Source organism: Chinchilla lanigera, unplaced genomic scaffold, assembly GCF_000276665.1.
Source record: "Chinchilla lanigera isolate Chin_1 unplaced genomic scaffold, ChiLan1.0 scaffold00131, whole genome shotgun sequence".
In the NCBI taxonomy this organism is placed as follows: domain Eukaryota; kingdom Metazoa; phylum Chordata; class Mammalia; order Rodentia; family Chinchillidae; genus Chinchilla; species Chinchilla lanigera.
In genome coordinates, this window is record NW_004955532.1 from 3,765,409 (window position 1) to 3,779,187 (window position 13,779).

At 47.7% G+C, this 13,779-nt stretch overlaps 1 protein-coding gene across 4 annotated transcripts in view; it reads right to left on the reverse strand.

Annotated features, from left to right (window-relative positions):
* Poc1a (POC1 centriolar protein A) overlaps positions 1-13,779 on the reverse strand; it is a gene marked incomplete in the record, with an annotated part of 82,886 nt that overhangs the window by 57,729 nt on the left and 11,378 nt on the right. For all 4 annotated transcript variants that reach the window (XM_013507662.1, XM_013507661.1, XM_013507663.1 and 1 more), the window contains 1 exon segment: positions 8,141-8,274. In XM_013507662.1, coding sequence (XP_013363116.1) covers positions 8,141-8,274 — 134 coding nt within the window.

The following is a 13,779-nucleotide window of genomic DNA, read 5'->3' on the forward strand; positions in this document are numbered from 1 at the left end:
CTGGGGGCCCACCCTCCGGGAGCCAGCAGGCAGGAAGCTAGCCAGCCAGAAGGCTGGCGCTCCCCACCCGCAGCTCCCTGTGCGCCGGAAGCCCTCCTTTCAGGAAACCACGAGGCCAGGAGTGAGTCGCCAGTCCAAAGCCCCAAAAAACCGGCGCTCCCCGCACGAGGCTTCCCGTGCGCTGTGACCCTCAAATTTTAAGCCAGAGTTTCACGAAGTTTCTCTCCCACTGGCGCAGATCAGGCAAATACGGTAGGGTGAGCATAGATGTAGGTCTTTATTCCAGCTCTGCCACTCAAGGATGCATGAGACCTGTGAGCATCCAGGAGGCCCAGCGTTGCCCGCTGGACTCAAGAGTGCTTTCAAACCTGCCAAGCTCCTCCTGCCCGTGCAAGGACCCTGGGCCGCCAGGATGTATTTGCGAGTCCTAAGGCTAAGCTACATACAGCAGGAAGTGGCTGGTAGCGGCTGTGGTCAGTCAGGTACTTGGCTGCCAAACCCTACATTGCCACCTCTCAGAACAGAATGTGAAAGCTCAAGTCATCGAAGAGCCCACCTGCACATCTTGGAAGGATGAGGCAGAGAGGCTCTGAGGGTACACAGCTGCAGCCTCTGGACTCCCTGGCCACAGCCTCTGAAGCTACACAACCTCAGCCCCTGTGATGTAACCCTTAGCAGGGCAGTGATACAAAGAACTTCATTCTTGGGGCTGGGGATTTAGCTCAGCGGCAAAGCGCCTGCCTGGCAAGCGCAAGGTCGTGAGTTCAGTTCCTGGTACCGGACAAAAACCAAAAAAAAAAAAAAAGAACTTCATTCTTGGCCTGAGCCAATCCTGCTTGATAGCACCTCATAAACTCATGAGTTACAAACAGACTATTAAAAGGCCAGCCTCAAGGAATTTTGCCCCTTGGGGTGGAGCAGATCGGACCCTACTCCTGGTCATGCATTTTCACAAGCACTAGAAATTCAGTCCACCTGGTGGGCTCTGTATTTTCACCAACTGCCCAAATGAAGTTGATCAATTGCATCTTCCCTTGGGAAGCCAACATTGGCCAGCTCCGAACTACCTCAGACTCGATGGCAGAGCCAGGAGGTTGCTCAGGGTAAATGTGTGCTTTGGGGCAATCCTGCCTCACAGTGCTCACACACTCAAACCCCTATCTATGCCAGGCAGGCTCTTCAGTCCTAATGCTGTTTTCACATAAGTGAGCACCCCAAAAGCACCTCAAACCCTTTTGAGCCAGCCATCCCATACTGCAGAGGGACAAAGAAATTGGGCCAGGCCTGCCCCACATGAGGGACTTTCAACCAGGCTCAGCTGTGGAGGCCAGCACCAAGCTGCCAGTACCAGTTGCAAGTACATAGTAGTCTGACTCAAAGAGAAGGTGCATAATCAGAGAAATAGCATTCTCTAGAAAGAGACAAGGATTAAAATGAGCAAGGATGGGGCAGAGTCAGGGAAGCCCTGAGCAGCCCCTGCCTTCTGAGTCAGTCTGCAGAAACCTGAGCAAGTCAGGCCAGGGGTTTGGAGTACCCTGCAGTAGAGCTGGGTACCATGGGTATTTCAGGAGGAGGAGGAGCCCCTAGAACATATGGCAATCCAATCCTAAGTTTCTGCACTGGACAGGAAGTTTGGGGGGTTTAAAGTAGAAAAAATTGGGACCTCACACCTTGACTCCCACCTTCACCTGAGCTGTACCATGGGAGACAGGGGCAGGGCCTACCCACTTCCACTCAGTGCTCTAGGTACAGTACCTCCTAAGACTCAGCCTGCCTCTCCTAGTGCCTTACCCATCTCACCCTGCTTTCAGCCCTTGGGCTCCCTGTGGAGTCTTCCAATTCCCAGGTGTGAACCCAAGGAGGTGAGACCATGACGTCCACTTTGTCTCACTCCTGCCCAACCTAGTGAGCTAGGGGGCAGACGCTGATGGGACCAGGAGATGGTCCCATGAACACAGGTCAGCCTGTTTCTTTCTTTTCCCTGCCTCTGGCACTGTAAGCTTGACATGCTGAGGAGGACATAACCCAGGACTTCAAAGGAGCCCCTAAACAGTCACCTGTCCCTCAGCCTGGCACCCAGGTTTAACAGAAACAGGTATAGAAGCAGGCTCATGGTCCCCATTCCACTTTCAAGAAGAACAATGTCAGCAGGTTTGCCTTTGTGTGCTAAGTGCCATGCCAGAACACTGGCAAGGACACTTCAGAAATCACACTGATGCATCCTTAGGCTAAGAGGGGGCACGGCTGTTTAAAGGACCCTCACAAAAACAGGAAAGTCTTGGTGATCACTTGATAAACACCTGATTACACAGTGTTCCTGAGAAGTGCTTTTTATTGTGTGCATGGGGAGCATGTACGCATGGATGGTTTTCACGTGCCCTTCTGTTATAAGGTCCAAAGCTCATGATATATGAATCTAAATAATCACCTTGCCCAAAGACTAATAGAGGTAGCTCTCCAGGACTGACCAGATGCATATCACACTTGGATGTCCCTGCCCAGGCTAGGAGGGGGCCTTTGGTCCTGAACACTAGGCTTGTCTCTGGCAAGGAAGACAAAGCTGGGGTCAGCAAGCAGCCTCTAGGTCCCAAGGAAGCAAAAGTAAAGGCCCACATCCCCAACCCCAAGCCATGGCCAAATGGCCCCCATGTACCTAACTCAAAAGGCAGTGGGATTCAAATAGCAGCTCAGAGAGCTTTGGGGCTAGACATCCCACACCTGGCTGCTGACGAAGGCCACATCAGCACCCACTCCCAGGGCTTCCCTTTGCTCTTGAGGACCTACCCTACTCTGTCTGGTTGTGGCTCACAGGTAGAGAAAGGGATAAACTCCAAATCTCTGGACTCCCTATCCCATTTGCACATGGTGACTATGTCTCAACAGGTGACCACTGCTCTGACTGGCAGGAGACAGCTAGGCCACAGCCTGCTGGTGAGGGTATGTGAGAGGTATCTGAAATCAAGCCAGCTGCGGGTGAGAGAAACATGCAGCCTACGTCCCAAAGCTGGCCTGCATGAGTCACATACTTGCCACCACCCTTCAGGGAGCCCAGAATACTAGGTGCTTGGAAGCCTGCTCAGACAGAAGGCCACTGCTCCTGTTGTTCAGTTCCAGTAATTCCCAAACAAGTACACCGATTTCTTTCTTTTGTTCCAGCTTCTGCACAGCACATCACTGTCTGTGTTTCTAAAATCACAGATACCAGCCTGGCCCAGAATCTCCAGGAACTCTGGTGGTGACTCGGGGCATGAATTCTAGAGCTCTACTCAATCACGAGAGGAAAGGATGCCCGAGGCCATTAAAGGAGAGATTCCATTCTGCCCCCTAAGGGGAAGTTTGCCAACTATGTCCAGATGGTGGCCTTCCCACACCGCACACCCTACACAATTTGAACCCCTTTCTCCCTTCAGGGCCACACCAGAGCCAGACCTGCTGTGGGGATCAGCCCAGGTCACAGGAAAGGCCTACCTCCACTTCCCTGCAAGCTTAACCTGCACCTCACTCTACCACCCAGGCTCTGGGGAGTCCACAGTGGGCTCCAAGGGAAGGCCTTCTGAGGTAAACACCAACCAAGAAGGCCCAGAACCCAACACAGTCACCGCTGAATTCTACCAAAACTTCAAGAAAGACCTAATCCCAACACTCCTCAAATTCTTCAGTGAAACAGAGACAGAGAAAGAGTACTGGCAAAGTCATTCCTAAAGGCTAGAATTACACTGACATCAAAACCGCACAAGGACTTAAAAGAAACAGAAACTACAGGCCAATTTTCTTAATGACATGGATGCAAAAATCCTTACCAAGATGATGGCAAACAACGGTCACCCCTGTTATTCAGTGTAGTTTGGAAACATTAGCCAGAGCAATTAGACAAGAGAGAGAAATAAAAGGAATAAGGATAGGAAAGGAAGAATTTAAATTATCATTATTCACAGATGACATGATATCTACATGGAAGACCCCAAAAACTCTATCAAAACACTCCTAGATTTAACAACCAAATTCAGTAGTGCAGCTGGATACAAAGCCAACATTCAAAAATCAACAGCCTTCCTGTACATGAACAACATACTCACTGAGAGAAAAATTAGGGCAAAGACATCGTTCAGAATAGCATCCAAGAAAATGAAATACCTAGGAATCAGTCTAAGGAAGGAAGTAAAAAACCTCTACATTGTAAGCTACTGTACTCTGAAAAAGGAGACTGAAGAGTGTATCAGTAACTGGCAAAATATCCCTTGCTCTTGGGAAGGAGAACCAATATAGCGAAAATGACCATACTTCCAAAACTGGTATACAGATTTAATGCAATTCTGGTCAAAATTTCAACAGCATATCTCACGGAATTAGAGAAAACAATCCTAAAATTCATCTGGAACCAGAAGAGACCTAATAGCAAAGGCAATCCTGGGCAACAAAGGCAAAGCAGAGGGTATTACAATCCCAGACTTGAAATTACACTATAAAGCTACTGTGATAAAAACAGCACGTTACTTGCAAAAAAACAGACCTGAAGATCAGATGAGACTGGGTGCGTTCAGGGTGGTATGGCCGTACCCAGACCTGAAGATCAATGGAACAGATCAGAAGACTAAGAAACAACTCCAGACACACTCAGCCACCTTATCTTTGACAAAGGTGCCAAATATATTCACTGAAAAAAAGATGGCCTATGTAATAAATGGTGCTGGAAAAAACTGGCTTTGCACATGCTGAAGATTAAAATTGGACCTATACCTCTTACCATGCAGTAAACTAAACTCAAAATGGATCAAAATTCTAAATATTAAAATAGAGACATTAAATCTACTGGAAGATAAAATAGGTAGAACTCTTGAAGCCACTGGTGTAAGCAAAGACTTTACGAACAAATCCCTGATCCCACAGGAACTATCACAAAGAATCAACAACTGGGATCTCGTCTTATTAAAAAGCTTTTGCACAGCAAGAGAAACCACCAACAGAGTGAAGAGACAATCCACAATGTGGAAAAAAATATTTACCAGCTGTTCCTCAGACAAAGGATTACTATCAAGAATGTATAAAGAACTCAAAAAAATCAGGCCTCCCAAATTCAAAGACCCAATCCAAAAATGGGCATCTAAGATCAATTCACACTTCTCAGATGAAGAAGTACAAACAGGATAAGTATATGCAAAAATGTTCAACATCATTGGTCATTCAAGAGATGCAAATTAAAACACTGAGATTCCGTCTCACCCCAGAAAGTATGGCTATTATCAAGAAATCAACAAATAACCAATCTTCATAAACACGTGGAAATTAAATAACACCCTCCTGAACAATCACTGGGTCACAGATGAAGTTAAAGAATAAATTAGACAATTTCTACAGCTAAACGATAATGCCAATACAATACATCAAAACTTATGGGACACAAAGAAAGCAGCTCTAAGAGGTAAATTTATAGTGGTGAATACCCATAGCAGTGAATACCCCACCCCAGCAAGCTCAAATAAACAACCTAATAGTGAAACTCAAACTTCTAGGAAAAAAATAGCACGTCAAACACAAAGCTCATATGAAGAAGAAAATTATAAAGATCAGAACAGAAATTATCCAGTGCAGGCTAAGAAAACAATACAAAGGATCAATCAGCTGAAGAGTTGGTTCTTTGAAAAATGAAAATTGACAAGTTCTTAGCCAACCTTATCAAAAAAAAAGGAAAGAAAAGACTCAAATCCATGCAATTAGGAATGAAAAAGGTAAAATCACAACAGATTCTACTTCAAGAACCTGTATTCTAATAAGATGGAAAACACAGTGAAAATGGACAGATTCCTAGATACCTATGAATTACCAAAGCTGAATCAAGATATAAAAATACTAAATAAACCGGTATCAGTCAATGAAATTGAAGACGTAATAAAAAACCTACCAACAAAAAAAGCTCAGGCCTTGATGGATTCACCACTGGATAAAAAAATTTGTTTTTATACAATAGATTACTACTCAGCCATAAAGAAGAATAAACTTGAGACATTTATAGCTAAATGGATGGACCTTGACACCATACTTTTAAAGCAGACACGATATCACATTCTCTCTAGTGTAAGAAACTGTAAGTGTAAATAAGAACCAAAATGTATAATAGAAATTATGACTGTTCAAAAGGGAAGGGGAATTATGGAGGGCAAGGGGGGAGGGAAAGAAAAAGAAAACAATGAGAAAAGAAGGATAAAATGGAAATAAAATCTTATAAATGAGGGGAAGAGGGGTTGAACAGAAGGGAGTGGAATGGGAAAAAAGAGGAATCAAGATATATCATGTACAGATACAAATTCCCTATGATTAACTTTTAAAATGCTAAATATTTTGGGAATGTTTGACTATAGACCCGGAATAGCAAAAGCAATCCTGTGCAACAAGAGCAAAGCAAAAAGCATCACAATCCCAGATTTCAAGTTACGTTACAAAGCTACCATGATTAAAAACAGAATGATATTGGCAAAAAAACACCAGACATGCAGATCAGTGGAACAGAATAGAGGAAGCAGAAACAAACCCAGGCATATTCAGCCATCTGATTCTTGACAAAGGGCCCAAAAACACACACTGGAGAGAAGACAGCTTCCTCAACAAGTGATGCTGGGAAAACTGGTTATCCATGTAGAAGAAGACTCATATCTCTCACCCTCAACTAAAATAAAATCAAAGTGAATCAAAGGCCTAGATATTAAAACAGAAACACTGAATCTGCTGGAAGATAAAAGTAGGTAAAACTCTTGAAGACATATGCATAGGCAAGGACCTTCTGAACAGCACCCTAATTATACAAGAAATAATACCAACAATCAACAAATGGGATTATATCAAGTGAAAAAGTCTCTGTGTAACAAAAGAAACCACCAACAGAGTGAAGACATAACCTACAAAATGGAAAAAATTTTTGCCAGCTTCCCCTCAAAGGGCTAACACCTAGAATATATAAAGAATTGAAAAAAATTAACACTCCCCCAAATAAAAGACCCAATCAAAAAGTGGGCAAGTAAAATGAACAGACACTTAGAAATACAAATGGCCAAAAAGTACATGAAGAAAACATGCAGCATCTTCAATCATTAGAGAAATGCTGACCAAAACACTACGATAGCCCATCTTACTCTAGAGGAATGGCTATCACCACAACCTCAAAAAACAAACACTAGTGAGATCATGGGGATAGAAAAATCCTTCTACATTGTTAGTAGGAAAGAAAACTAGTAAACCAATATGGAAATCAGTATGGAGATTTCTCAAAATACCAAATACAGAAATTCCATTTGACTCAGATATACCTCTTCTAGGTATCTTCTCAAAATATATACCTCTTCTAGGTATCTGTCTTCTCAAAAAATATACCTCTTCTAGGTATCTGTCTTCTCAAAAAATATCTCTTCTAGGTATCTGTCTCAAAAAAGACACCATATGACAATGATACATGCAAATCTGTGTTTATAGAAGCACAACTCACAATCACTAAATCTTGGAAACAGCCTATATGTGCCCATCAACAGATGAATAAAGAAAATGTGGTATATGTACACAGTGGTATACTACTCAGCCATAAAGAAGGATAAATTTAAGTCATCTGTAGGAAAATGGATGCACCATGACAGCATAACGCTAAGCGATATAAATTACGCATAGGTTGAATATTGTATGGTTTCTCTTATGTGAGAAACTCAAAATATAAATAATTTAAAGAACAAAATAAAAGACAGACCATTGAAAACCAGAAGGTAGACTTTTTGCAGAAGGGAAGATTTAGGGATGGAGAAGTGGGGAGGGGGGAGGAGAGAGGGGATGTAAAAAAGACTAAGATACAATCCTTTTTTCCTCCTCACTTGTTGCTTTTGCTGTCTTCCACTGCCTTGAACTACTGCCCCTCTTGCCATGGGCCACTCTGCCTTGGAGCCAACTGATAGGGACTAAACCTCTACAAACTGTGAGCTAAATAAACCTTTCCCCCTTTAAAAAAAAAACAAAAAACCAAAAACACAACTAAGATACAATATGTGATGCAGCATCTCTCCACTATGATGTATTCTTATATATCACAAGCATGTACTAAAAAAAGAGAGAGAGACTGCGCCTCAGCCCAGCTCCACCCTGCTCAGCACCAGGCTGATCCCCTCACCTGATGTCCATGCAGCGTGTAGAGCAGCCGGCCCTCCATCAGGTCGAGAATCTTCAGCGTTGAGTCGCTGGAGGCTGTGATCAGGTAGTTTCCCGATGGGTGGAAAGAGAGGGCATTCACCGCTGCACTATGCACTGGAGAAAGACACTGGTCAGGGGCTCGGAGAGCACAGCTGATGCCTGAGACAGCCAAGTGGGGTCAGCATAGGGCAACAAGGTTGGGCCAGGATGGCCACGGCCTGGAAGAGCTGTGGGTCCCCCCCCACCACCACCACCACCATAGATTTTCCAGGAAAGCGGCACAACCAAGGAATGAGAAAAGACTCAGCCAGAGCCAAGGGTGGGCAATGAGAGACACAGGAGGAAGAAACACATGTGGCAAGCCAGAGGCATCAAGGGAGGGCAGGGGCTATGGTGAGCTTGTCCCACCTCCCTGGGCTCCTGGTGACCTGTAGAAACTTGCCATTGGTGTATACCTGATCCTGAGCTGGAGTTCCCTCTTTGGGGTGGGGAGATAATAACTGCCTCCCAAATGACGGTTAGTTATCACTGCCACAGAACCAAGAAGAGGGCCCAAGCAGGTCACATGGGCAGAGCAATGTGTGGACCTGCTCATCACAGCCTTTTAAGAGTTACTGCTGAGGCAGCCCCTCCATACCCACTACCCCAGGGAAGCTGAGCAAAACAGTCGGGCTCAGATAACTACGATCCACAAGTCTGCCCTGCCACAAACATCAAGGCCAAGGTGAAAACCAAGCCCTCATCACAGCACTGAGAGGCTGCAGGAACTACTGCTGGGCCAGCAAACATGCCCACCATGAACAGCCATCAGCAGAGCCCCTCAGATGCCAATCCGGCTGGCATGCTGATGTGCTGGAGAGTATGAAGACGTGTTCCCAAGCATATTTAGGGGAGACAGCCAAGGCTTTACATAACAAGATATTTATATCTGAACAACATCCTCCAAGTGTCAGGAATTCCAAGAGGCTGCCTAGAGGAGTTGAGGGTCTTTATAGCCATTATAGAGGCAAAATACACAGACCCTACGGCCTACACTGGGATGAAGGCCACTCCTGCCCCATTTAAGACAAAGCTGGCAGAAGAGCAGTCAGTTATAGGAAGGTTGGTAAAGGGAGGGCATGCTCAGGGAGCCCAGTGCTTGCCAGCACCAAAACTGCACAGTCAGTGTGTGGACACTACCCTATTGGTCCAAACCACCCAAAGGAGAGACTCTTCCTCAGGGGAAAGGCAGCAAAAACCCCACTCTGCTACAAATGCCAGGAATACCAAACACCTGAAGCCAGTTACTCCCAAAGGGTTCAGCCTGGCATGCCAGGCTTTTGGGGATGCCCCCCTTGCTCACCCACTGGCCTCATCTACTGGCCAGTCTAGCCTCCATCTTCACACCTCTCTGCCTCCAGAGAGTTGTGGACAGGGACATCCAGGGATGCCTCGTCTTAGGAGCTATCCCCTGCACAGTATTCCCACTCAAGGGTTCAACTGTCCCACAGGGACACTGCACCCAATCAATACTTTCCATCTCAAAACACCAAATAAAGGGGGTAGGCCTGATGTTAGCTGCTTAAGAACCCTCCAACAAAAACAAAAACGAAAAACCCTCCAGACTTGGGGAGTGGTTCAGTGGGAAAGCATGTGGGAAATACATACATACATGCTATGTATGAAGCCCTGGGTTCAATTCCCAGCATTGCATTTAAAAAACGAAAAAACTAAAGCCCTTCAAGATCATGCCTTCATAGGGTAGAGGTACAGGGACATGCTAGGGACCAGTGGCCAGAGAATCTGGGACTCAAGAGTTCCTACTCAGCCTTCTGGAAAAGATCAGAAGGAAAAAATCGAAAGTCGCTCATCAGCTAGCCAAAGAGACTGCCTATGTGGGGATCCAGGGATAAAACACTGGAGTCACCAGGGTGCAAAGAGTCCTGCGCGGGAAGGGTGGGCAGAATGCCAGACTGGGAGGCTGGGGATGCAGATTCATGACCTCTGGCTACTGACCATGGGTGAGCTTCATGCTTCTCACGGGTGAAATGGGGAGCATCCTGCCTCGACGGCCATGCAGGCTTGTCAGTAGATCATGGACCTGCACGTGCCTATAAGCCACAAGCACACTGTGGGTGCTGGGACGGGGGCTGCCGCTCAGATGTCTGAACAGTCTTACCGTGGGCTCAGAGCATATGGAGCCAGGGCTATTGGCACTCCCAGGAATCCACCAGCCTGTCAACTTACTGAATTGGGAAATCAGAACTGCCTTCTGCAATGACAGGCCAGAGCCAAGAAACTCCTTCCTTGGAAGAGTCGGCCAGGCTGAGACAAACAGTGCCAGCTATCTGCTAAAGCCCAAAGCCCTAAGCAGGCTTCAGCATCAACCCAGGACAGGAAGTGGCCTCCACAGAACATGACTGATGGATAGCTGGACACATACTACAGTATAGTTAAACAAATTCTCATGCTAGGCACGGTAGTACTTGCCTGTAATCACAGCACTTGGGAGGCTGAGGCAGGAGGATTGCTGTGAGCTCAAGGTCAGCCTGGCCTACATAGCAAGTTCAAGTACCTAGTGCTCATCCACAGTCACCAGAGAAGACACTGGACATCACTGTGTCCTTAAATTCTTTCTTCTGGGTTTCACAGGAATCAGGGACAGAAAATAGATCAGGCATCTGCTACCACAGTGTTGAGATCCCTTCTTGGAGAGTCAGCCACCAAAAAGACCCCACAGACCTGTAGGGGTGGGAGCCTCCTGGGTGGTGGGGTTCAGCTGAGGAGCTCTCTGAGAAACCCCTAGACCCGAGCAAACCAGGTCAGGTCCCTCCATCAGCAAAGAGGGTGAGAAGTGTGTCTCCTAATAAGCCCTGATCCACCTGGCTCCCTGAGCCCCTGAAGGTGAGCCTCCAGGCTGGGAGATGAGTTTGCCCTGCCGTGAGCACCCACCAGGCACCTCCACACTGCACAGGGAACTTGGGACTCCAGCTGTGTTTAAAGGGTACACCAATTCCCTCTAAGACTCTGATCTGCCCGGGTGGCTGAGAAACAAGGTGCTCTAGGCTCACTGAGGAGCTTCACCCCTCGAGGTAAGGAGAGCAGCAAAGCAGACTGATAGCTGTGAGGAGAGACTGCCGGCCAGGTGTACCCAAGCCCACTCAGCACTTGGCCCTGGTGCCCACCTGAGCTCACCAACTTCTGCAGCCCTGCCATCCCCGAGCTCTGGGGGCACCAAGGGCCCTTTCCTGAGCACCCACCATTCTCTGCGTCTACTCCACCTCCTGACTGCCCGTTCCATCCTGCCCGCTCTCTCCCTCCTCCTCTGACTCCTCCTCTGTGCAGCCTCCCATGCTGGAGACGGGGTTAAGGCCCCTCAATCTGCTTTGTGGAGCTATTTCTTCTGTGCCCCTCACTGGTAGGGCCCACAGTACGGCCTCAGCCCTTTTCACATGCCAAACCCTTCCTCCCCCACAGTGTTAGCGTCTTCCTTGGCCCAGTCTCCACAAGCCGATCCCTGGGCCCAACCACTCCCCACTGAGGCAGGCCCTCACCTCGAAAGGGCCACAGATAGCCACCAGGGGGTACATCAGCCCCCTGGCAAGTAGACCGCTGCACTTCTGTCAGCCCCTGGGCCAGAGAGGGCATTCAAGGCTCCCCCCAGTTGGGTACCTGCTACTGTGCCCTGTGAACATCAAGCCCAAGTTCCTGATACATCAGGGTTGGGCCTGGACTTTCCTGGAGTCCCCTAGAGAACCCCTCCTCTCAGTACCAAGACTCATGTGCTACAAGGCACACACCCAGCCCTGTCCCCTCATAGAGAGGAAATGGCCTGCACTCCTGACCACTGTACTACCCCGTCAGCTTCCCACAGCGCCTTCCTGCCCAGGCCCTCCCTGCTCTGTGCCTGCCCCTCCCTGGCCCTTAACTCAGACCTGCTATAGAGCAGCAGAAAGGCCCCTAGGCCTGGAGGGGGCGGGCAGACCCTGCTCCTGTTCTGGTCTAGAAGACTGTAAGCAAGAGCACCAGTGACAGGCAAGAGGGCTGCCTGCACTGGAAAGACATGGCTTTCATAGCTGGGCCCTGACACCTGGTGGTAGTAGAGGGTACTGTGGATCTTGACCCCCCTAGCTGCCCTCACCAAACCAGACATGACACCAGGAACCAGAAAGACTCCAACATTATCATCCTCACCATCATCATCCCTTATTCCAATTTTGTATCAGGGTTTACTCAGGGTTTTGTTTTGCTTTGGAGATAATACTGAGAATCAATTTGATCCCAGGGACTTTGCACTGGGATACATCTCCATCCCTTTTATAAATGTGTTGAGCCTTTTTTGTTTTTTTCCAGTACCAGGAATTGAACTCATGACCTTGCGCTTGCCAGGCAGGCGCTGCGCTGCTGAGCTAAATCCCCAGCCCCTTGAGCCTTTTATAAATGGTGGCATATGCCTGTAATCCCAGCATTTAGGAGGCTGAGGCACAAAGATCACTGTGAGTTCAAGGTCACCCTAGGCTAATAGTGATTTCAAGGCCAGCCTGATCTGTAAGACCATAGCAAGACCATGTGTCCAAAAAGAACCAGTTTTGAGATGAGGTCTTGCTAAGTTGCCCAGGCTGGGTTCAAACTCACAGTCCTCCTATATCAACCTCCCAGAATGCTGGGGTTATATGTGTGCACTGCCATGCCCAGCTATTCTCAGTTCTGGACACAAATCAACTCATAAACATTCCAACACCACCTGTGAGACAGGACCTATCATTGTACTAGAAGCTCCAGGGAGTTAGGTGACCTGCCTAATAACATAAAACCGAGAACGCCGAAGCTAGAGTCTACCCTCCCCTGTTGTCCTAGGCCAGGATCTTCTCCCGCTTCTTGGGAGGTTGGCTCACCTCAGCTATCCCAAGAAAGTGCTTGCTATCTTTAAGCATCTGAGATCATCAAAAAGTGCTTGTGAGGGTGCTGGGGGGAACTCTGAAACCGAAGCCCTGCCCAGTGTGGTGGCACAGGCTTGTAATCCCAGCACTCAGGCAGCAGAGGCAGGAGGATCACCATGAGTTCAAGACCAGCCTGAGCTACATAGTGAGACCCTATCTCAAACAAAAAACAAAAACAGGCCAGGTGTGATGGCGCATGCCTGTAATCCCAGTACTCCAGAGGCTGAGGTAAAAGGATTGTCAGGAGTTTGAGGCCAGCCTGGGCTACAAAGTGAGTTCAAGGCCAGCCTGAACTGCATAGTGAAACCTTGTTAAAAAGACAAAACAAAAACAAACCAGAGCCCTGCACCTGTGTCAACCCCTCAATGCTTCCAAAGGCTACAGTTAAATCAGGGGCACAGTCCTGGGCTTGGCTCCCAAGCCTGGCCCTCAGCTAAATCTACCTTCTACATGGCACATGGCTCTACACCCCTGGAGGACTCCATAAGACCAGAAGTGACCAAGGTCCCACCAACACTGACCTCTATGGATATCTCTACACCCAGGGCCCTGAAGGGCAGAGCCTCCATGGCAGGGAGAAGTAAATGCCATAGGCAGCCACCAGCAACCGGCTCTCATGAGAGCCCAGCCAGGCGCCCACTGAGGACAGCCAGCTGCAGTGTTTGTGAGACTCTATCATCTCATAGCTGGCACCAAAGGG